We start from the raw sequence: 25,400 nt of genomic DNA, 5'->3' as shown, positions 1-25,400 counted from the left end.
TTAATAAGTACATTTTCTGCAGAATGATGCAGTCTGTCACGGTGGCCAGGCAAGGATTACATGATTCATTCATTTGATCAGGTCTCTCATTTCTCAGACTGCCACGTCAATGTTCACTACAAAACAACTGCTTTTTCAGCTTGTGCATGTCATCTCCCAATTGCCATACACAATTATTATAGTTTTTTAGAAATAAGATATATGAGAGAAAAAATTAGCAACACGATTATTACTGTACTTTGAATTCCATGCACTGATTATTAGCTAAATTTCACCGCTGAAAATGAAATGTAAATATAACCCAAACCAGTAATGGGAAATTGAGGCTGTATGAATCACATAGTGGCTGGAGCAAGGTAATGGGATTGGGTCGTCAGTGAATCAGTTGTAATATGACGACTCCACCCATTTTTGGGTTCATTAAGTCTCACACTGTCATCACTATCCCAAGCAAGACCTTTGTAAAGCACCATGGTATTATTTATTATTTTTATTTCCGCAGGCTTCACGCTGCCTCAGAGTTATGGATATCAGTGTGCGTCAGATAAACGTGTCCTCCGAGCCTGGGCGCAGTTTCTTCTTGAAGGTGACCTGGACAGATGACTTGGGCGCAGGCTTTGCTGTTGTGCTCTGCGATGGTGCTGCTGCCTGGCATGGCAAAGGTAGGTGTAGAGAAGCCATGCTGTAAGCTGTGCTTGACAGGTCTCCTATTACGACAGTTAGACTCCCCTGTAACCATCCTCAGATATCCAGTCGTTATGCCTCAGCTAAGATTCCGGGGCAATAGTGGCAAGTGGCCTAACGTGTGGGGTGTTGCATGACCCTCTACTTATGGACACAGTTTTCCTTTATGTCCCATAGAAACTGCCCTGCCCAGAGAATCACCCTAATGACCTCACTAGAGTCCAGGGTATAATTTGGGAAGGGCAGGGTGACTCAGGTCCCACAAAGGTCAGCTCTTGTGCTGTCATTTTTGCGAACGTCATACCCGCCCAGATATTCAACTTAGTGATTTAAACATAGCCAATGGAAAACCCTGGTACAGACAGCGTGATTGGTAACATTGTGTAAGACTGTGTAGTCCTGAATTACAGTAAGGTCTGCTCAGAGTGACCGTATGTGATTAAGCAATGATCAAAGCGTCTTCAAATTTGCCAAGATGCAGTGATTCAGTGATGTTTGAAGATGCTGAACTGTGATGTCGAGTTAAGCATGAAAACTTTTTACACTTACTGTTATTTTAAGTGTGGTTGAATGAATGCGTCGGATGTTTCATGTTTGTATTATGTGAGGTGCGTGAATACAAACAAACACACACACACACACTTAAAATTGATCTGAGCTGGAACCTGGCTCCAGTGTGCTTCAGTCATGCTTTATGATTTTGTTCTAAGGATCATGTGTTTTGTATGTCAGGTGATCTTCAACTAGTGAATAACACAATAAGTCTACGCTTAAATCCAAAAAACTTAGACAATATAAGCACATACTCACTGTGTGCATGTGTGTGTATCTGTCTCTATTTCTTTGCCTGTATCTGAATTGTTCTCACTGCCACGTCTATGGACAGAATTAAGATTTTTCTCTTGATATATATGGGCATGTTTGTGTCAAACTGTTTGTGACTGTGTGAACCACTCATCTCTAAGCTGAGTCTCCTTTTGTACGCAGTGTCCGAGGAGGATGTGACCCGGGAGGCGGAGGAGATGGAGGTGCGGAGAGAGAAGTACATTCAGGACCTGCGGCTGGCCCTGACAGAAGAGGGCCAGCAGACCATGGACTACACCTTCCAGCTCTCCCCAGACTCTGGCTGTGCCGGGGGCCTCCACCTGTCTTACGAGAAGGTGCAGAAAGACATTGCGGTGAGTGACCGTCCCCTCTCAGTGCTCTGTGTGACAAGGCCATCAGAGCGGTCACACGCTATGGACAACAGGTGACTTTCAGGAAGGGCCTGAGCGTTTGCGTTGGGATCATATTTATTTATTATTTTGTCAGAAAAACCTGACATGAATCATGAATCACAAGGCCTGCCAGCAACAAGCACGCAGTGGCCATAGCAAACTGACATGCCTTGTAAACTTACAGGCCTTTAGGAAGGACACTGCTGTTTTCTGTTATGAAGGCATTTTCAAATAGATTCATTGTATGGAAGGCATGATGCAAGATATTTTTCTGGAGAATTTTCAGCAGGAAACACCCCCCCCCCCCCCCCCAATTTTGCACAGACACAGATTTACAGACACACAAATCAAGTAATACAATACTTGTTTTGGATCTTTGCCTTTTACATGTCTCTTCTGTGTACATTTATTTTGCAGTTTGGGTCATAACTCACAGTATGGGTGTTCAAGTTATATTTCAGTTTTGACATATTGACGACTGCCAAGGCTGATTAATTTCCCCTGCTTTCCACTGTAATTACCAAACAGTGGAAGGGCAAGCCATTGTGCAATGAGGGTTATTTAAAGACATTACATAGATCCCTTTTTCTTTTCATCCCATAGTACTCTCGCCTAAACAAAGTAGTGAGCCCTGCCACCCTCCCAATGAAAGAAGTGAAGCAGAGATGAAATTTAAGTGTTTAGTGTTTTGTTGTTGGCCAGTCCCCTGATTAGAGGGCGCTGGTTTTGGCTTTGGTTGGCGCTATCTGGCGCCCAGGTGTTTCTCTGTCAGAAATCATCTGGCAGGATCTCACTGATGGTTTGGCCTCCGCTTCTCCTTGTTCTACCACTTTGATTGTGCTGCGCTGTACCAGAACAAAGAAAACTTTGTGCTGCTTTGATAGGAGCTTGGATAGTCATTCAGAGTTATTATTTTCTGATCGATGGGAGAAAAAAAGACAAGATTTACTTATCAGGCTGTGCATGCACATATTCCATGATATCCGTCTTAGATGTGTCCCTCCAGCAGTAACCTTAAAAAATCTGGCATCTTGGTGTGTGTTTTACTTGTTTCCAAAAATGTCTCAGCCAAATGAGGTTCATTGCATGTGTGATCATGTGTTCATTGTAGAGTAGTTCACGTATGGGGCTCCATTGGCTCAAGCACTGTAGTTAACTGCCCCTCACCTTTCACCTTATATATGTTATTTTCCATCAGAGTGCAGTATGGGAATATCAGAAAGCAAACTGAAAGCTGTTGCTGTTATAATAGCTTCCATGAATTTGTGACTCTTAACCAGTCTGAAGACAGTTTGTGTGAGTTTGTAAAAGGAAAGGGTATACGGGTATTTATATTTTTATACATTAATTTGCCACCTTGATTAGAGGAACCCCAATATAGGTTTTTTTACACTGTAATACAGTAGTGTTGCATTTATGGAATTGTCTTGATCTAAACAATTTTCAGTGTCATCTTTTGTGTATGTTTATAATTTACTTATTTTATTTATGCCTGTGTTCTGAGGAGCAACCTTGAGGAGATTGCTCCAGGCCACTCAAATCTCTGTCATGTGTGTGATATTCCAACCACTCTGAACACTGTGGTGGGAATATAGAGCTGGAGCCTGTATATTCAATTATGGATACTCTGACTTGGCCTAAACAGCAATTAGCACACATGTGGGTATGTGGATGTTTGTGTGTGTGAAGGGTTGTATTTTTAAACCATACATCCTATGGTAACACCTGCCCAAGGTTTTTTGTTTGCTGTTAACGTCTGCTTTTTTCTTTCTTTTTTTGTTGGAAGACACATTTCAATACTAAAAACTCAGTAAAGTTAGTTTCCTCATTCAGAAAAAAGAAGTTTGGACACTTAACCTGACAACGCTAATGCCTGAAGAGTATGATGCTACCCTTTGCAAGGACGTGTAGCATGAGGTCAGAGGTAACCAGAGTGCCAACAGATGTAGCGTTGGTCTGCATAATATCTCTGATTCACATTGCCTGCTTTTGTTATGCGCGTACATAGTGGGGTGGTCTGCTGGGCTTGAAGGAACCTTTTCTCATTCACCATCTGGTTAATTAGTTGCTGAGGTAATTGTTGAAATGTTAATTATTGTTTTACTTTGTCTTTATTCACTATGTCACTGGACATTGTTGGGCCATGTGATTGAGTGACTCGTGTTCGAATGAGTCTGTCTGAGCATACTCTTGTTCATATGGCCACATTACCATATTACCACATTACTCTTATGCACCCTTGCTTTATACGTTGCTCTGGTTTAGAACACCTGAAAAATAGCTAAATGTAAATATAATAACAGTTTGGAGTCCCTGGACTTGCTACCTCTACTTATGAAGGCTTGGAACCGCCATTATGACACTGGGTGGGGATATGATGTGCCTTATGTCTAGTGGTAATATGTCTTACCACATACAGGTATATGTTGTAATTGAGATGGAGCACACTATACTACTACCTAATATAAGAGCCGGTGACCAAGTCAGGGACCACCCTGTTGCTGTAATGTACTCCATTCATAGAGCTGGCCATAAACCTTAATGCATCGGCTATTAGAGAGGTGTGAGGGTGACAGTGGTCAGATTGGTGTGAAGATGCGTGTGAACTGGGCCCAGAGGACAGTGAGTGAAAGAGACAAACGGGGCCACCCACTAACTCCCTAGCAACTGCCAAGAGCTTCGGCTCCTCCTAAACAAACAGAGCCGCCCTGAAGCCGCCCTGAAGCCGCCCTGTCCTGTGCTCTTACACCTAGGTGGGAGAGATTTTGGAAAGGGGACACCTCTTATCCCCTCACCCCTGTCCCAATGATCAGTCAGCTTTTGTTTTTCTGAGGCGCAGTGAAGGACGGCAGGGTGCACCCCAGTCGCTACGGTGTCCTTATGGGAACGATCAATCAGTAATCTGAGTGGATCAGGGTGTGTAAGTGGTCTTCTCTTCAGTCCTGATTGTGGGGTCTTGGCCCCGTTCAGGCCAAGCTTCCCAGACCAGATTGGTTCCAATTCCCTGGTTGCCATCAGTTAGCAGATCAGACAGATTTGTGTGACGAGACCTGTCTCAGAACACTTCTGAAGTTATGCTAGTATGAGCTTGCGCTGGCTGAATACATAAAAAAGAATTTGGAAGCGACAGAACATTCTGACTCTGGAATAAACCTCAGGAACCTGCAGTGAAGTGCAGAAACAATGTTAACAATTGTGTCCAATATCCATTGTGCTCTTGGGAGACAATACAAGCACAGGACCAAAGACCTGGGAGGGAGCCAGGCCTTTCACCACACAGCTATCCTCTCAGCAGGGACCCAGCTAGACCACCCTGCTCCTGAGTAAGGTAGTAATTGAGCTTCTAGCAGCCCAGGGATGAATTAAGCATTGTCTTCTGTTTGGTAAACAGAACTAGCATTACACGTCCCTGGGGACCCCGCCATGTCAGCCTTGTGCGTCTGTGACGCCTGAACAAAACTGTAGAGTGTCATTTCATGTTTTGGCCCTTGGAACAACCGCAGACCTGCACCGTGTGAGTTTCAGACTGTGAGAAGCTCGTCCAGTGCTCTTCCCAGTCCAGGATTTACATGGGAAGCAAAATCTGACCTGTTGTTTGTTTCATCCTCATTCAAAAATTTGAATATTCAACCAGCCTGTTTCAAGGCAAACATCCGATCCCCAGTGTAATTCACAAGTCTGATCTCATGCATTGTTCCAACCAGCTAACAGCTGTCAGAGAGACACGCTGAAATGTTGCAGACCACATTATACCATTTTGTTTAGCTTTTAGGGGGATTTCCTGGACCTTTTCACGCTTATAGTTAGGTATAATTAAAGTCATGTGTTTCTGTATATTTTCCTCAATGTGACACAGAGAAGCAAAAGATTTGAGACTGCTTGCCCTGGGATTACAGTTCTGTCGTATCTGGGGTAATATGTGACATGATTGTGTGGCTCAGAGACTACATGTGGTCTGTGGCATGGAGGCCAGCTTTTAAAAATTACATCTTAAATCATTCTGCTAGTATTTGGCTCTACACTTTACACCTGTCTGTGACAAAGTGCTTTTGGTTTATCTATCCAAACAAGCTGGATTTCATCCTCTTTGTTTTGTGAAATTCTGTATTTTCCCAAGCTGCAGTGGTATTAAATATGAGTGCTTCTCAGATGTCTTTGAATTTGAATGAACAGTGGAAGCAGGTCCTTTCTGTAATTGGATTTAGAATGGAAGCCAAGAAACACATTGCGGAAGTGAAGTCTGAAAGCACCGAACATAACATTTTTCTTAAATTCTGAAAAATTCTTAACATAAATTATATGATTGCAACTCCCATCAAATGTCTGAAGCACACAGAAAAAAATGTTGATCAGATCTTATAGGAAAGTGAGTATATAAATGAATAAAATGTGATCTATTTATAGTTGAGTGAAAGCTTGTCGGTGAGACATTTTGCCCTTCAGAGCAGGTGGTCTGTGCCGCTCTGTCTGTGTTCATCTTAGGAGGGATGTCACCTACTGTTGAGGTCCTCTTTTATTGGCAGGAAATATGTGTCATCTGAGTATCTAATGAGTATGTCAGGGGAAACAGAAAACCTACTGTTGTGACAGTTAAATGGATTGTGGTCCTACTGCTAGTGATGTAGACACAAACGCTGCAAGAGGGTCTTTTATTACCAGCTTTTAAAAACAGGGTCCCAGAGTCTTCTGAGGAATAGGTTTTTCCATTGCCTATTTGTCAGGCACATAAAATGGTGAGACACGATATATATGTTGCACTTCGGCTTCCCAGAGGGAATGGTAGCCTTGTAAAATGAAATAATGTCTTTTAATTACTAGCAGGTAATGACGCACACACACACTTACAGTGCAGAAATGGAAGGTGACGCTTTGTTGCTGATTTAACCCTCTGGGACGCTGCCTCTGTTTAACAGATGACTTATTTGGGAGTTTCTGGCTGCATTGACGTGAAATGTGTCATTCAGCACGGGGTCTTTGCATACAGTCATATTTAATTTGTGAATGCTGATGCACTGTTACATTGCGAATCTTTGCAAACTTCAGTTGAAATGCAGATCATATGAGACAGGCTAAAAATAGTGGGAAAGTTTATCCAGATTGACCTCAGATCAAGAGTATTTGAACATTATATAGATCTTCTTTCATGACCTGCTTTCTGTTTGAATGAAAAAGAGCTTTACACAACAGAAACACACACACACATACACACACATGTACATACATTACACATAACACATGTGAAATAACCATGCCAGCTTTTCTTTACAAATCTCTTTGGTGTTTCGTACGTTAACCTTCTGGGCCTAAATCTGAGAGAAAAGTAATGGTGAAGCCTGTCAGTTGGGTTTAATTACCATTGTATCCTTCGGCAGGTTAACTTTTACAAATAATGAGCCAATATGGCCTTGCCTGAAGTCTCTGTTGTTCGTCATAGTGAACAGCTCTCTGAGTTCAACAGACTCCACTCACGGGAGACTGAATTATGTTTTGGCATGATTAACACAACACTTCTGTCGAACACTTTATCAATCCATTGTCCTTGTAAGTCCAACTAGTTTGTTCACTAAACCAAACTTTTCAGATTTTTTGTCTGTATTTCCATAATACTTGTAAGAACTGGCAAGTACATTAAACAGCAGAATTATTGCAGGTTAGCCAGTTGTTGGCTTTTATGGTCAAGGCCTGATAATTATATGTGTTTGCGACTGGTGTGGTGTTGGGTAACCAACCAGAGTATAGTCATAATGGGTGAATGGAAGCCATGGTTTGACTGATTGTTTAGTCTAAAAATTAGATAGTGAGGTATATGAGCCAGAATATAGAGTATGCATATGATGATCCTTTTGAACTCAGATGATGGACATAGTGCACCACTGAAAAACCAGCTGTGTGGCATTCGGTCGAACATGTCTAACACAACACAGTGCTGGTGGTAGCCCTGATTGTCAGTGGGTCAGTTGGGCCACCTGTCTGAAGCTGGTCTAACAACCTCTCTGCGGAGCTAATCGGGGTGTGATTTTCCCCTCTGGCATCTGCCACTCTTCAAGCCAGCTCTGAGGGAGAGGGGAAGAGTAAGAGAGAGAGTGATGCCCTGTCTCCCATCCATCACAGACACCACCCCTTCCTAATGAGTGAGTGATGGGGACAGCAAGGGTGCCTGGGCCTCTGGTGCCGACTGCGGTTTATTAGCCATGCTGTTTGATCAGCTGGCTCATTTATTTGTACAGGGACTTTTTTTGACTGCCTTGTCCAGATCTGCCCCCCTAAGAACACCCCACCATCAAATTCAGACTTTTGAGGGTGAGGTCCCTGTCTCCTGTTGTTGTGTGTTCATGTGGAACCGCTCACCCAACCAACCAATGACCCATAAACATTCTGAGTTTGGAGGAGTGTAATTCTAACATGCCTTTTCCTGAAGCTTTCTTCTCAGCCATTGCCTTCACTGGTTTTAAATCTACCTTGCGCTTGTGATGAATTTGTGTTTTTTTCTTTGTTTTATTTCCCGCTCTTATCCAGAGCAAGTTACATAGGTTGCAGATTTTACAATGATTTATCCATCTATACAGCTGGGTATTTACTGAGGCAATTCTAGGTTAAGTACCTTGCCTAAGGGTACAGCATCAGTGTCCCAGTGTCCCAGGGAATCAAATGAGTAACCTTTCAGTTACGGGTCCTGCTCCTTACCACAATGTTACACTGCCATCTATATGAATGCATTGTCCATTTAGAGTGAACAAATATCCATGTGTACTGTGGTTATTGGTTTGGCAGTGATATCATCCTTATCACTAGGTGTGCTGAGAGTATATAATATAATGGACTGGCATTAGTTTTATTAAACTATTACTTTACTCAGTTTGAATATAAAAAAACAGCAAACATCTACAAGCACCTCAATCTCCCTGTTGATTGGCACTCAGACATTTAGAATCTGTGTAGACATTAAAGATATGCCTTATGCAGGTTTGGTGTGCATTTGTGTTCTCTCTTAGCTGCCTGCAGATGTGAAGATCTTGAACTATGTGGCAGGATGTTTAACTCAGGACACTATCACAACTACTACCAGGCTTTCTGTCATGAATGAAAGCAATGTCTGTTGCTGAATGAAAGTCTGTCAACACCCATACTGCATTCCTGGTCAGTGCTTCTGATGGCCAGCAAGAGAAGGCTTGCACATAATGAAAGGCAGAAAGGGATGGTGGATGGACAGGCTAACAGAGGCATTTCTCGATAGCTGGACTCGCTGACAAACCGCTTTGCCAAGAAGGATCGATAAATATTACAGTTTGTGCACAAACTAATAAACGCAGCCTGTTTTGCTTTAATCAAAACCACATGTGTACAGGGTCCACAAGACAACAAAAAAGATTGTGGTTCCTTCATAGCACCATTGTGGCTCTTTGATTAGAATCAGAGTGTTGATTGCTAATTTGTTTGCAAATTTGAGTTCACTCAATTAGATCTGTGATTGATGATTTCTTCAGCTTACACGTTTTGGTTTGGGAGAACTACAGTGATCATTGAGCCATGATTTTTCCTTGTTTTACAGAACATAATTTATGTCCTGTTTATGTATAATGTAGTGCATAGTGCCCATAATTCTCTCCTGCCACAGTTTGCACTCCTTAAGGTCTGACGCTTTGTCTGTGCTACTGGTTATGTTCTTGCGGTGAAGATGGGATAGCTCATTGGTTTTGGGTTTTGTAGTTTTTGAGTTAGATTTGATCCAACTTGGATAAACAACAAATCCAAAGACAAGCAGCAGCCAGAGGAAATAAATAAATAGACATGGAAGTGTGTTGCGCCATTGGGCCAGAGCAAACCCCAACTTTCACATTACAAAGCAATAAAGTTGTGGTAATGGAAAGAGCTAGCGCTTTGACGTAGACATGGAAGCAGATGAAGTTGTCATACGCACTCTAGATCATGACAGAAGAAAATGAATTTTTGTGGAAAGTAATTGGTATAAAAACACAGTGAGCTAAATTAACTATGTGTGAACAGTTTGTTAATTGCAAATGAATATGCATGCACGTCTTCAGGGATCTGGTTTTCCTCATATTCACCTCATCTTGACATGGGTTTGTAACGGAAATTCTCCAAGGCTTTAAGGAGAACATCTCTGATTCGTTGATTGATTGAGAGATTGATTGATTGATGGATGAATAGATCAGTTGGTTGACCAAATGATTATAACTATACAGACCTGAGAATATTCACATTTCCTGTTCCCATCTCATTGTTTGACCTGTTTGGTCTTTCACAGCAGCTGCTGCTCTTAATGCCATTGTCACCCGAAGAAACCCAAAGGCTTAGATAAACCGGGTGTCTCCCTTTATTATGTGCAGTGATTAACTCTAGCACCGTCTTAATGTAGCACTGATAACAGCTCCCAGTTATGCTGAAGAAAAAAAAAACATGTTAATTTGTTTGTGCTTGCTTGGGGTTGCAGCAAAAGGGCCTTGAAGTCTTTGCAAAATCCCCCAAAAGTCACCAGGGGACTGATAATCACTGCTGCCATCTGACCCTTCACACAGGGCACTGATGCAGTTGGCTGAAGAGAGACCCCCGGCAATGTCCCAGCATGCTCAACAGTGGGGTTTTCCTGGAAGTGGCCTGCCTTTGGTCCACAGTGTTATGGGTTCTGGCATTTGAAAAGCATCCAGCTACTACCCTTTCATTCCTGTCTCTCGCAAGGAGAGCTTTCTGCTCTTGTTTGATGCTTTTCCAAGATAAGGACAGGAAATGTGAAAATGGGTGCCTTGCTGAGAGAGACGGCCCTTAACAGTTGTTGCTAGTAAGTAACAACTGGTTAAGGGGGAAAGCATGTGAAATGGCAAAGTCATCTTGCTCTGGGCATTTCAGATCACATGTTAATGTCCAATGGAAATCTTAGCTAGAAGGATCCAAGCAAGACCTGCTTTTTAGTATGTTTATATGAGCTACTGCTTAGAGGGAAAGTACGAAGACTCCTTTAGTTAAATGTGCTTTGAGATGTAGTGCCTTTAAACCAAAGCTCCTCACAGAAGTTGAAATGCCACCTGTAAAAGTGATTCAGTGCTCCTTGTAATGTCTTTTGGGGAGCTGAAAGTTTTCCCTCATTTAATGTTGTCTTGCGACATGATCTCAAAACAACATAGTTGTTCTTTTTTGCACAGTCTGTTCTGCATGGTGTGAGTGGTATATCCTCTGTGAGTAACGTTATTTTAATGCAAACATTTTGTGATTGTGGTTACACCCCTTTCACCAGACTTAACCAACTACGGGAAGGAGCTATGTACCCCTGTCATGTGATTACATCACCTGTGTGTTACTAAACCAAATCAAAAGTTTCTCTCTCAAGAGAATGTTAATGTTTTTGTGAGTCCGCATTTATTTACAACTGCAGCAATATTTCTTTTAAGGGCTAGTAACAATAAAGTCCGTCGTTAGGTTGAAGCTGGCCTTTAGGGAAAGTGAGTCTGCCAATAAAATAAGAGGAACTGGCAGTCAAACACAAGATGCACTAAGAGCACTAGAATGAATGAAGGATCTGAACACATTACACGGGTCGTCATGAATCACGAACACTCAGTCTTCGATTATAGGTATGTAGGAAATATTCTGTTCAATGTAGTTTAATGACCTGAGGGTATGAATGACTTTTATTTTTTGTTATGTTGAAAGTGAGTAATTATTCTGATCATCATTAACATAACGTAACATTTTGAATTAACTAAATGTTAAGTGTTGGTCATTTTGGAGACAAAATGTATTTCTCATTCATTTGAAGCGAACAGACTTATACACAATACATTTTGCCAATGGGGGAAAAAAAAAGATTTCTGTGTATATTTTTCCATGAATTGGAAGAGTTGGAATTTACTCTTTCTTTAATTCACTTCATGCAAACAGCATGTGAGTATCTGATTTCAGATTATGGAAGAAGCTCATAATTGGATAAGGGCCCTTTTTGAGTGCAGAAACACAGAAGCTTCTGCTAGGGAGATAAACTCACCTATGCTGCTGTTTACAAGGAGAAATTAATTCCCTCCTGCTTGAGAGGTGATGACACAGAGGTCCCACTCCTGAATGGCCTGTGTTTATTTTACCTTCCTGTATTCAGTGAGGGTGAGAGGAAATCTGAGGTGAGATATTGTAATTGATATTAGAGCACAGGGGAATCATAATTGAGTTAAGGCACTACAGTGAAAAAGGGAAGTGTAATTTTATCAGTGACAAAGCCGTAAACAGCCTGTGTCATGCGTGACCACTGCTCTGTGCTCTTGTGAAAGAGAAACAGACTTACAGGTTTGTGCTAGATCCCTTTCTAATTCAGTTGGCTAGAGTTGCTCTGTGCTGTAATTCATGAGGAATTCCCTCCATTGAAGGTTGGTCCACAGATCTCACAGGCAATACCAGAGGACTCTATACAAGTTACTTGCCAGACATAGGAGGCCATTTTTTTAGCCATTGCTGGCTTAGATGCAGGGGCTACTGTCAGCTGAACATGGAGAACCATTCAGAAAGGTTTATACAAGATCATAAATCAGTTGAACTGAGTTGTACCAAAAACAGTGAATATCATGAGGTAGCCATCACATGTTCTTTTAGTTAGTGACAAGGTTTTGAAACCAGGGATTGATGTTACACTGGTGGTCTTCCCTGGACATGGGAAACTGGAGTTTACAAAGCCGGAGAAACAGCTTCGTTTTCTTGTTGTTTCCCCAAGGCGGGTCGCCGAGGGAGCAGATTGCACCTCTGAAACTTGGCCCCGCGTCTGCGGTAAGTCAAGCGGGCTCCGGCAAAGTGGCGCTATCGCCATGTGGTGGATGTCACAGCGCGGGGCCCCGCGGGCGTCTGCTTTGCGTCTCTGCAGCGTGGGTTAGCCAGTGCTGGCACGACGTCCCCGGGGGACCGGAGACCGCTCGCGCAGGCGGCGGCGGGCCGAAGCGTTTCCACCGCCGCCGTGGGGAACATCAGACTCATTTGTTTGCAAGGGCTGTGTGACAGAAACACTTTTGGCAACAGCGTGTTTAAAGTGGGTCCCATCCCCCTCTGTCAGATCCCTGATTTCGTCCTGGCTGGCCTGAATTCAGGGAGACGTGCTGAGACACTGAATAGTTTTCACTCCGCTAGGAACATTATACATAGTTCTTATCAATTGAGGCTACATCTGGCACAGTTGAGGCATTTAACATTCAGAGATAGAATTTTTAATATACAGATTAAAATACAGAACTGCACTTACCCATGTGTTACTGGAACCCTGGGGTTTTTAAAGTGGGGGAATTTTCAGCTGCTGAAAGTTTTACGTCAAAAACGTTACGGAGGTTTAGGGTGTAAAGTTTACAGTGGAAAGTCTGCCGCTGATGCAAAAGCCAAGTTGCTTGCTGACACTGAGTGCTCTCCGCTGAGAGCCTCTGACTGCACCATCGAGGAGAGGGGACGCCAGCCTGCGTGACCCCCGGGGCGATAACGAGGCCCGCTTTTGTGTCTCCTCCAGGTCCTGTCCTCCTGTACTTCACACCTCCGAGCCCCTCTGGCACAGCGTTGCCCAATCACTGGGTCTCTCACTCCGCTTTTCTGAGCACGCTCACTGCTCTCCACAGCACTGCTCCGTGCTCTGAAGTCACACGTCCTGCTGCACTCAGCCGCCTCACTGTCACCTGATAACACCCTTCCCCGTCTGACCCCAATGCCCAACTGCAGTGAGCGGCGTACTATAATACATTTCTGCCAGTGAAGTTCTGTGATTCTTTTAATTTATCAGTGCACTAGGCAGTGGTTTTTCCAAACAGACATGCAATGCAACAAAGATGGAATCCCCATTTCACAGGCGTTTTACAGTCTCTAAACAAGTGATTTATTCTCTGATTTCTTCGCCTTCCCTGGGGAACGCAAGCCTGTCATGTTACGGATTATGTATATATCTGTGTTTTATATCAGAGCCCACGTTTATGACTGGACACTGACATGAAGAAGCCCAGCGTGGGTTCTTTCTCACAGACAGCCTCCTGCTGTGATGCCCACGCTATTGTGCAGAGTGGAGCACTGCTCCGGTGCAGCAGCTTTTGCCATTAATGTTTCGCGGTGTAACTGTGACTGATTTACAATGACACCGGCTCTGGGATGCATGCTGAATAATCATAAAGTAAGCCCGCCGCTGAGTTTTCCCACAGTTCCCTCATCTTCCTGATTTCTGCATCACGGAGCACTGTTCGCGAAGACATAGTAGTGTCCTGTCACTGCACTGTCTACAATTAACTAGTGCGCCTCATTCAAGGGTTTTCACTTTAATGCTGTTTTTAGGCTAGGTTTTCCTCAAACTGCTGTCTTGTAATTCTGTTTATTTAGACATACTGCACTGTTTAAAATATATAATCTATATCAGCTGATTGTTTTAAGAGGCAGCTAAAGTTGGCATATGATACATAAAGGTGTTCTATTGCACTTAAACTTGAAACATCCAAATGAACACGTTCCCCGGGGTAATTATCAAATACTAGTCGACCTTTTCCTAAAAGCTCGTATTCCAGGATTTAAACTGATAGGCTTCCTACATTATGACTGTGAGGAAAAATTTTGGAGACAGGCTCTAGGTGTCCTTGAAGGATGTCGTTCCAAGGAATTATGGAATACCACAGACATATATGCTTCTGTTTGTGGGTCTGCTGACTGGCTGTGTTGAAGGTTGCCACAGGAAAGCATTCAGGCCCAACCATGCAGTCAGGCAGCCCCTGTTCTCTGGGGGCAGCAATGTAGCATAGTGGTAAGGAGCAGGGCTTGTAACCAAAAGATTGCTGCTTCGATTCCCTGCTTGGGCACTGCTGCTGTGCCATTGTGCAAAGTTCTTAAACCATAATTGCCTCAGTAATTATCCAGCTGTATAAACAGGTTACATGTTAATTTGTAACCTATGCAATTTGTTCTGGATAAGAGCATCTGCTAAATGACAATGATGTAATATAATGTAATGCAATATACCAGCACAGAACTGTAAGCTGTGGTTTGAAAATGTTCTGCAAAATGAAGCCTTTCTATTAACTTAGCCGTTTATGGCATGATTTTGTCTCCAGCAGTGGGTGAAGGCCTGAAATAATTGACCTGGGTACCTCCTGCAAAACAGCTCTTTGACAGTGTGAACAAATGCCAAAGAAAGTGGTTCTGATCGTCCTATACCCTTTGCTGGAAGAGAAGTTCCTACAGTGATAGTTGCGTGGGGTTACTTGCCTGCTGTCGATGTATGCTGTTTTGAGAGGAAACAGAGGGGCCCCCCCATAGAGCTCCAGGGGTCACCCCCCCCCCCCCCCCAGCCCCACCTCCCTCTGCACCCAGCCACCCACTAGCCCAGACATTAGGAAATGCGCACTGGCAGCTCCAGATTATCTGCATCCGCCGGAGTGGCCTCACCTCTCCGTTTCTCGTTTATCTCTCGGGACTCCTCCGCAAGGTGGGCGCTCGGGTTCGTGGGGGCGAACGCTTCCTGCTGATGCACAGCTTCCTCGAAAAAACCACCCTCCTGGCTTTTCCCGTCGTTTGGAGATAGGCGGCTATTTTCAGGCCAGGAGGAGCAGGGAAAGAGTCAGGGGCAGAGCGGAAACCCCAACTCCAAGACTGGCTCCGGCGTGCCCACGCAAGGCATCGCATGAAAGGTCAAATCTCTCACCGAGCTGTCCCCTTATCCACAGTTTTTATTCCCTCCGAAATGCAGGTTGAGGCAAGGTGAAAAAAAGGAGTGTATCGCAGCACACCTCCCCCGGCTGTCTGTAATTACATCTGCTAAACCTTAATTGCGCCTTGATGTGCTGTAATTTCTTCAAATGGACTGCAGCCCCTGCCTTCAAAGGTGAGCCTACTCTCCCTTGGCTGACTGGAGGTTGGAAATGTGTCATAGTGTTGGCTGGCATCCCATTCTGTGAGGTTTTACTACAGCCCTCCTAGCCAGGTAATGGAAAAGGGATGCTCTCAGCAACGATAGTAGTGAGTTCACACACATGGCGAAATCGAAAACACACTTGGACCACTCTGATGGCTGTTGATGTTTTCTCTTTGATTCTCTCTTCTTCCTCTGTCTTGCCTGGTTTTCTTATGTAGTGTTTTTCTTTTTTTTTTAGTCTTTAGAAGGTTATTTGCGGATTTTTGTTTTGTATATTGATCCATTTTCAGGAAAGCCAGTAGCAGAACTTTTCTTTCTAAAAGTGAGACATTTGTGGGGTTCAACGCCTGTGAAAACACACAAAGTACAGTCCATTACATAGATGGAAGGTGACAGATTGTTAGTGTGGATGTCCAATTGGTCTGAAAGATGTGATGGCATCCGTAATACATGCTTCTGGGAGGCTTCTGGGGAGAAGTGTGTCCCCCTTGTTTTTTTTTGTAACACTTTATTTTAATTTGACTTCATACTGGTGTATGATACCAATGGTATGATCTTATATTCTTGTTAATTACTGTACTGTACAAAAGTATAGTTACACAAGCAAAAGGTCAACTTAATATACAGTGTTAGTGAATATCTCTTTCTTTGTTTACCATTATATATTCAAAGAGAATGCCAGATTTAATGAAGAGAAACTTTTAGAAAAGGGCACTGGAAGAATGTGTGTGACCCCAGAAAAGAGGTGACTGACTTCCTCATCCCTCCATTCCTGACATCTTGTTTTCCTTTCCCTTTTTCACACCTCCATTTCCCCTCCCAGAAACTGACCTGCAAGCCCATACTCTAAATCTGTCCTTGGTCGAGAAGATTATGACATCCATGCTGATAAGGTGTCACTTGTGATCCTGTTTTGACTGCAATGGCTTGGGTGTGCCTTTCCTAAAGAGTCCCTGAGTATGTGAGTGATTTCTTGAGCTTCACCGATAATGTGGACATGTGCTGAGGTGCTCCAGAAGGCTGAAGTTGTGACTCATTTCTCATATACCAGTACACTATCCCCTGGATTTATTTGAACATTTTTTTTTTTGTTTCTTGATTGTGTTTCACAACAGCAAGCCAGTTCACCTGCAGTAGGTCCTAACTTTTGTCATAGCCAAGGCTCAGGCAAGGATGTCTTCTCATACTGCTCTTTGACTCTGGACCTTTGCCAGTCCAACCTCAAAGGACTTTTACAGCCAGGTCAAAGAGGTGAAAGAAGTGACTGCAGGAGGTGGTAAAGGGATCCAGATGACTGGACCTTCACTTTGGATGCACTAAGCGGAAGGTTTATCGCCCCGGTGGGGGAGACCGACAGCACCCTTCTGGGTAATAGGCATGGGCTTAGTGCAGAAGGGTCCGGGAGTGGACAGGTTATCGCCTGAGCAGCAGGGAGGTTGCCTGGGCCGGACGAAAGGTCTGCAGGTGAAGGGGGTGCTTGGCTTTGATCAAGGGACTGGAACCAGCGGCCTGCGGATTTTAAATGCGCAGACAGCAGTTACTGTTCCGCTCCAGGGCTTTTCCCCCTCTGTGAAAGAGGCCCGAACACCAGCACAAATTGACCCAGAAAAACTGACCCAGAAAAAAAGGACATTAAAAAAGATGCTGAAGCCATTGCTTTCTCCGTGGGTATCTTTTGGACGTCATCATATTCTATTTCTGTGGCAAATTTGCCATTTTATAAGTCAGCATAACTGCATGTTACACAGAGCCACAATTATTAAAACACTGCATGTGCATTAGCTACACAATTAGAAGAGGCAGTTAAGTCTTGACAAAAATGCATAGGGTATGCTAACCAGGTCTAATGGGTCAAACACAATCAGATATTGTTTTCAGGTGTAGTCACTGTGGGCCTATGCGCTCCCTGAATATGTAATTTTTCATATGTGTCTGCCTTATTGGAGTGAACATGTAAGAACGGGGAAGATTTTTTACATATAGTCCACTATTTAGTTGACATTATGTTATCCTGCTCTGTGTTACCCTGTGTTGCTCTGTGCTTCAGGGGATTTTGAACACAATCCTCTGCTGTAATACTATTCCTTTAGATTGACTGTGTGCTGACCCACTTCACATAGCTAGACCTAATAAATCAGCTGTTAACCTTGTGTTGCCTCATTGAAATCCACATTTGCAGTCTTCTCTTTTCATTGAGCTAATCGGCCCCCACCCCAGCATGTTACAGAGGAAAACCAATGAGCATGGTACAAATGAACCGAACCGCAGTCCAGCCAAAACCAAAACATATTACACCTGCGACTAGTGAGAAGGCTTACTGGTTGGTATATGACACGTCACTAGGATTTATGAGGATAGAATAAAAGGAAACCCCTAGCTGTTTTTATTTAAAAGGTCTGTATAGTTACTGCATTATTCTGGAGTTTGTTCCGCAGATGAAGTGGTGCTTGTTAGGGAGGTGACCTTTCCTCCAAGGAAGCACACCGAAAGTAGCAGCAGCCATGTTGAAAAGATTTATTCCCCTTCAAGAAAAGAGAAAGAGTTGTTTTGACTAACTCGCTCAAAGATGAACTTAAGACCTTTTTTAGATGCTTATTACTCAGGTTTTATGCTATATTTTGCAATGATTTAATGTTTGTTTAGCGTTCACCAGGTGTTGCTGTCTTGCCTTATAATTTAAGGGAACAGTTGAGAGTAGGCCACTGAAGAACATGGTCCATGGCATGGTCCAGCTGTGCTTGAGTCTTGCTTATGAATATGTCTGTGGTTAGCTGAAACAGAGCTCTCCAAAAGTGAGCAGAAATCACACTGTCACACTGTCTGTTTTGGCTAGAAGGAAATCTTTGGCCAAGCCTCTTTTAAATGATAAGCCTCAGTTACCTCTGGGGGCAAGGGACACATTACTTAATTCTACAACCAATTAGACAACAAATGTAATAAAGCAACAATTCAAATAAAATTTTATTAATTTGCATAAACATTTTCCCATATATGTAAGCAAGACCAGGATGTCAGTGGCAAAGAAAAACACCTTTCCCAAGGATGAAGGAGGACAGTAAAACAGGATTCAACTCTTCATTTGTACACAAAATACCTAATACCCTATACACCCAAAAGTGTTCATTATGATTTTCATTTGTTTATAGGCCTCTCCATTATACTGATTTGACTTCTGGTAAAAGTGGGCTTGATAGTAATTATACATAATTTAACATTATTATTGTTATCTTGTTAACCCTTTATTTAACCAGGAATGTCAATTGAGAAAAAAGTTATAATTTCCATTGATGACCTGACAAATGAGGGGTAAGGGACACATTCCTGAGAATAACTGTGAATTTCAGTATGTAGTTAATTGTAATTGATATTTCATAAATGGAATATTCCAAAGTGGTGTATTCTGCTACTCTAGCATGCTGTTCTTGCATCTGAAGGGCAGGGCTCAAATGCCTGCTTTTTTCTTTTTAACTCCCTCGGTGTACAGAAAAACATCATAATAAGGTTAAAAGTTGTCTTTCACGTCTTTAAAAATTGAACAATTACAAAATATGTGGTCATAACTCATACCTAATTACAGTACAACTTAAAATTGTCCAAAAATATGTATTCAATGAGTTGTAAAGCACAGGTTTGCAGACATTCAGTGCAATGCTACAGAGACAGGATTTGTCTTGGCACATGCTGTTGGATTAAGTTTGGTGGGTATGGTGTCTAAGTTTACTCTTAAAGGCATTATTATGTTCATGAACTATTCTGGCAGATAAAAAAAATTATCTATTGAAGTACCATTACTGAACACTCATGGTTTGTTGTGCAGTTGTACAAGTTGCCATTTCCATGTCTGCTAAGCTGTAGAACTGTATACTGCTACAGTATATTGAAAGAATAAAAGCTAATGAACACAATGGCCATGCGTTAAACAGCAGCCCCATTGAATCAAGCACTCTTTGTCTATGACTAATGGAACGGGTTACTGGTTGGTAAACAGTATGTCACAGAGATTTATAAAGAGGGAAAAAATGGAAAGTAAACATTTTTCATCTGTAACATTTACAGAAAGAGTGTGTTTGGGGTGGAGGTAGCACAGATGTAATTAAATTGTTTGCCATTTTGAGCCTGTTTCCGTGGGAGCCAATTAGACTCAGTAAACCAGTTTTAAAATCCACATTTGTGGCACAGTTGATGAAAACAAGGCCATCCTTGGCAGTGATGGAGAGCTGATGTTGGTTCTCCGTCCTGGCTCAGAACTTTTACACATTTTTACATGTGGGCCCTATCAAAGAGCTGAGGTCAGGGACTGAGGCAAAACATGGGGAGAAATCCCATCTGGGTCTACAGCATGGGAAGAACTAAAACAGGAAGGCTGTTCTGTTATGGATATCCCCTCATATATTTTTCCAATTATGTTTTCATATAAATCTCTAAACCCATGGGGGGCCTAAACCGATTTAAGAACCTTGAGATCCTGCGACCCTTCATAACAAGAATTTTGATACCCCTGACATACAAACCTGGTTTCTGAAAAAGATCCTCTAATGCTGCTCTCTCCCTAACCTTTCCGGTTGTATTTTTGAGTTAATGTCCACCAGCACTCTAGAGACAAATTGCCAGTCTTTCATAGACCGAGCCTCTGTAACTTGTTCCACATGAGGACACCTCTCTCTCTCTCTGTCTGTGAAGAGTCTATTCAGAGTTGGGAATCCTCAACACACCTTTGTCATATGTCACTGGCAAGGCTTCGCATTTAGCTGGAGGTGTAGAGCGGTGTTTTACAACATATGAGACCCTCCATCTCTGACACACAGTCTTTTCCTCACCCCACCCATGGAGAGTATTGAGGTTCCTCTGACAGGTCTCCCTGTGGTCCTGGTGACCTCTCACTTCAAGGGTTCACTGGAGTTCTGCATTTAATCCCTTCATCTCAGATAGATTGATCTGGTCTGGAGCCTCTGCAGTCTTGACAAAGGCTTTTTTTTTAAGGCACGTGTGTGTTTTGGAATTCCTTCAGTTTTGGGTGAGCGCCGCTGGTCTCGCGGATGTAAATCCAGCCTGCTTCCCCTTGATCCGATGGGAATCTCGAGGTGGTTGTTTTGCCCCCGCTGAATGTAGATCTTCTTTGGCAGGAAAAGTGCTGAGTCTTTTGAACTCGGGTTCTGGTAATGAGCTGCCGAGCAGCCTATCCAGCCCAGCAGATGCTCTACCTTTTAGTCGTGTCCAGGGACTATGGAAAAAGAACACAATGGAGGCCTGCAGGCCGAGCCTACGATGTGCTTCTCTTGGACTTGACTCCATGACTCATGCAGAGACTTGGATTACCAATTACGAAGAGCGATTCAGAGACCCCACAGATGCATAGCTAATCTGATTCCAGTAAGGCATGAAGGAGAATAAGTGTGGCACTGCCCAACAGATCGCAGATGAAGTATGGAGAGCTCAGCAGTGCAGTGGTAACAATTTATTATAAAGTGTTGTGCAGATGTGTGGCATGGTGGTAAGGAACATTAATTATTACCCAAAGATTGCTGTGTCAATTCCTCATTAGGGTACTGCTGTTGTACCCTCAGACAAGGTACAGAATAAATATCTAGCTGTATAAATGGACAATGCAAAAAATGTAAGATGTGTAAATTGCTCTGGATTGGAGTGCTAATACGATGTTTGCTGAGCCCATGTTATTGCACTGTTCTGTAGGATTTGTGTCAGCATCCATTGTACTTCTTGAATGAAAGGCAGGATGTGTGGTCCATAGAGAAGAATATCTTCTCTGGTAAAGCTCTGGTGGCAGTTCTTGCTTATTGACCCCAGTACTTGATTTACAGGTGAAGTGTACAGATGAATTGCAGGTTTCAAAAAGACATGTCTGTCATCATCTTCCCTGTATTTCTGTTACTTCTTTATTTCTGTCATATGTGTTAATTTAGCAAATGCTTTTATCCAGAGGGAATTACAAGGCTATCATGGCAAGATCATGAGATCGTCAAGAACAAGAGCATGTATGAATAGAGGGGCGGGCAAGACATCAGTAATGAGCATCAAGCTAAAAGTTAATAAATATAAAGCCAATCAGACACAAATGTGTACTGATTGTGTAATAATACATGTCCATATCACAGGAAGTAGTGTAGTACCTGCTTTCAGAAAATGCGCTTTTCTTTTTTCTTGTTTATTCAAAGGGACTGTCACATTTTGTTTATTTGTACACTTCTGATGTCACTTAGTAGAAAACCATCCTCTGTACCTAGTCGGCAGATATTCTCTTCATAGATAACATAAATAACACAGAACAGAGGGTCATTACCGGGAACTGGCTGTGGCACTTCACAAGGTGGAGGGTGTGTTGTGTTGCTGTAGCAACAGAGAATGGAAAAGCTAACTTTGAGACTTGAAGTTTAAAAAAGGAAAAAAAAACTGTTGCGTCAACTTTCTTGTCCCCAGACCCGAGCGCAAGCTAAAACGTCAAAATGGCTTGTATTTCATGGCGACTTTCCTCTGTTAATAGCACAGGAGACGCATACCACATTGCTGTGTTGGAATTCCACAGGAAATCAGTTGCCAGGATTGTAGTTTTTGCGTCCAGTGGTTTCGAAATCCGATCTATTCGGTGACTTACTGGTTATTAATGGCAACAGGCCTTGTCTTTTTCATTACAGGAAAATGCAATAATTCAATGCAGCTGTCTTTCACAAAAGACCTCTCTCCCTGCCTAACATTGAGTGGAGCAGGACGCAAGTCTTTAAATGTTCCTCAGGAAGGGAGATAGGATAAAAATGCAAAGGGAGAAGTAGCAGAAAAAGATGAGGAAAATATGCTAATCTAACACGTTTACTGTGTGCTGCTCATTCTCACAATGGAGTTGTGTAGGAGCCCTGAGGACCCATGGGTTTGATGGGTAATCCTTAAATGTATGGTATGTTGCAGTCAAATACACAATTCAGCCCCCTGGGCAAAGGCACAGGGAACACGTTTTTAATGATTCACTCCGAGCTCCAAAAGGAGCAGATGAAGGTTAGAGTTTACATTAACTTGCACTACACCATTGTAGTTACACTGTAACTAACAGTCATTTAGTTACTCTCTTGTTACATAATCATTTACGGCATGTAACTCACTTGTTGAGCTCTATAAATAACAATTACAGTATTCTTAAGGTATAATGGCATGCAGTTACACTCTTGCTACCAAATTAATTATTATTAATTTATTAATTAATTATTAATTATTAATAATTAAGTGATACAGAGACTGGAGTCACCACTTTCACAGCCCACGGGGCGTGAACCCGCAAACCTCAAAGAATTGGTGCCTCAAGTTTACTTCAGCATCATGGAAGCATCGGTAGAAAGATATGAAGTAATGTGGCGCACATGAAAGAATGGCAGCTTTCTCTCGGAGGGATTTGAACTCACGACCTTTGGATCATGGGTGCTGTGCTCCCCACTGCTCTGGATGCCTCACCGCCTGGTTGTAGCGCAGCAGGGTCTCTGTGAACCTCTGACAGTCGCATGCTTTGATCTGTGGCAGGATGTGCAGGCCTGGCCTGCTCTGGGTCCTGGTGAGCAGTGCCAAGCACACGGTGAGGTTCCCATTAGCACCCATTGGACCCGCGGTGATGCAGCGGGACCCACACAGCGGGGGTTGCTATGCAGGATTCCCTCCCATGTGAAAGGCATTTATTTATAGTGTTTTGAAAGCTACCCCAGCTGTACTTTGCGCGTTTCGTGAACCCCTCAGGACAAGCGGGAAGGGTTGGCACCGACACAGCGATCCCCGTCTCTCTTTCTCTCTCTCCCCTTCTCCACTATTCCCCCCTGCCTGCTGCTCTCTTTGTTCTGCATGCTGGCTTGAGCTAAGCCCCCCTCACCCCCCCCTTGAGTGTGGGCCACAAATCAATACATCTTCTTCAGTGCATAAGGAAAGGAGACGGCTGAAATAAACAAATTGACTCTGTTTGAGCTGCTGTTGCATAAAGGCTCCTTCTAATAGATGTTTGACTTTGTTGGGAGGGTAGAGTGTGTGTGTGTGTGTGTGTATGTGTGTGTGTGTGTGTGTGTGTGCGTGCGTGCGTGCGTGTTCGCGTTTGGAAGAGGGTTGGGTCAGGACCAAGATTATCCAGTAGAAACCCAACCAGTCCGATCATTATTCAGAAGCAAAGATGAACACCTATTTGTTGCCCTGCTTAATGAAGCAAATTCAATACAAGTAGATTGTGAGGATAAAAGTAAGTATTGCAATCTATACAAACCTCACTTCGCTACTTGTTCAAACTAAATTGCACATGGCCAAACTATCCTGTTTAGTAAAATACACAGTACAACAACAAGCCAATCAACACGCAGTGGAAGACAGAGGAAATAATTGGCTCCATGAGGACCAAAGAGTTTAGACGAGTTTAGAAGAGTTCATAAGAGCCATACGAGTTTTCAGCCAATTTGTGTGAATTTAGTTGAGCCCCACATATCAGCTTTACAGGCAGTTGTGTTTGCTGCTAATGCATTGCTGTAACATTATAGTAGGTTAAAAAGGAGGGGAAAGAACAGAGGAGGACAGTCTCTAGAATGTTCCATGTGCCTGTTGAGAAAACAGGTGTGTGGCCTGCTGGGACATTTTGAACTGCTGTAAAAATGAGAGGAACTGAAAAGTTGCATTTAAATCCAAGAGTTTACTATGACAGGAGCTGGCCACTGCTGTAACCATGTGGAGATTTTGGAGACCTTCTAGTTTTCCATGGTTTCATTACTGAAAAAATAGCAATATTTGCAAGTGACTGTTTTTATGGATTTCATGAGTGAGGACAGTTCTCAGAATTTAAATGCATCTTTTTGTGGTCTTGCACTCTGTGCTTGCCTTAACTATTTTACCAGAAAATCGATAACCAATTTACAAGCTACTACTATTCCTAGCTGTTATTTTCATTATTATCCCTCATTCATCTACATTTCCTAATTGTGATGTTATTCAGTTAACTAGCATATTATGCTATTGTTATGCAAAATGCTTAGCTGTGCAAAATCGAATGGCATGTATTCCCTTCTCTAAGGTCAAATGTCTTTCCCTCATACATCAGCAATCCAGCTGTGATTTACTGATTCCCAGTTCCCAGAGTCTGTGGTAGCCCTGTACTTACTGTACAGAACATTCACAAAAACTCAACTTGCGTCAATACTGTTGCCTCGCTGGATTAAATTTACTAACGCTGATAAACTTGGAACATCTGTTCCTAACAAAGGAAAAATTCCACTGAAGCCTGAATGTTCTGCTGCATCTCCAAAGGAAGCTATAGCTGACACAGCCACAGCAGGCAAAAAGTGAATGTTAAGGTCATGTGACCCCATGACTCAAGGCAAAAATTGGCCAAATACATTTTAATAAGGTAAAAATTGGAAATAAAACAGAATGTGTTGTGATTTGACTGACACTGCAAACATTTTTGCCATAAAAATGTGTCCATAAAGTAAAAATAAGTTCCTACCAAAAAATCTCAGTACTGTTCTCTGTTGTCTTCTTATTACGTCCCTCCCTCTGGTTATGGACATCAGTGGTGTACTTTCTCTCAGATCGCCCCTCTTTGGGGATAAACGTTGTAAAGTGACTGCGTCTTGCTCTCTGGCTGTATTTTCTCTTGCTCTTATTGTGTATTGTTT

General features: G+C 42.8%; 1 protein-coding gene across 1 annotated transcript in view; it reads left to right on the top strand.

The window, feature by feature from the left end:
* xrcc4 (X-ray repair complementing defective repair in Chinese hamster cells 4) overlaps positions 1-25,400 on the top strand; it is a 71,129-nt gene that overhangs the window by 6,440 nt on the left and 39,289 nt on the right. The window contains exons 2-3 of the mRNA XM_036530040.1: positions 503-662; positions 1,672-1,862. Of these exons, the coding sequence (XP_036385933.1) occupies positions 524-662; positions 1,672-1,862 (330 nt within the window). The 5' untranslated portion in view covers positions 503-523. The remainder of the gene's footprint in view (positions 1-502; positions 663-1,671; positions 1,863-25,400) is intronic.

Source organism: Megalops cyprinoides, chromosome 5, assembly GCF_013368585.1.
Source record: "Megalops cyprinoides isolate fMegCyp1 chromosome 5, fMegCyp1.pri, whole genome shotgun sequence".
NCBI lineage: Eukaryota > Metazoa > Chordata > Actinopteri > Elopiformes > Megalopidae > Megalops > Megalops cyprinoides.
The sequence above is the reverse complement of the archived record's forward strand: the minus strand, read 5'-3'. Positions and strand labels throughout refer to the sequence as shown.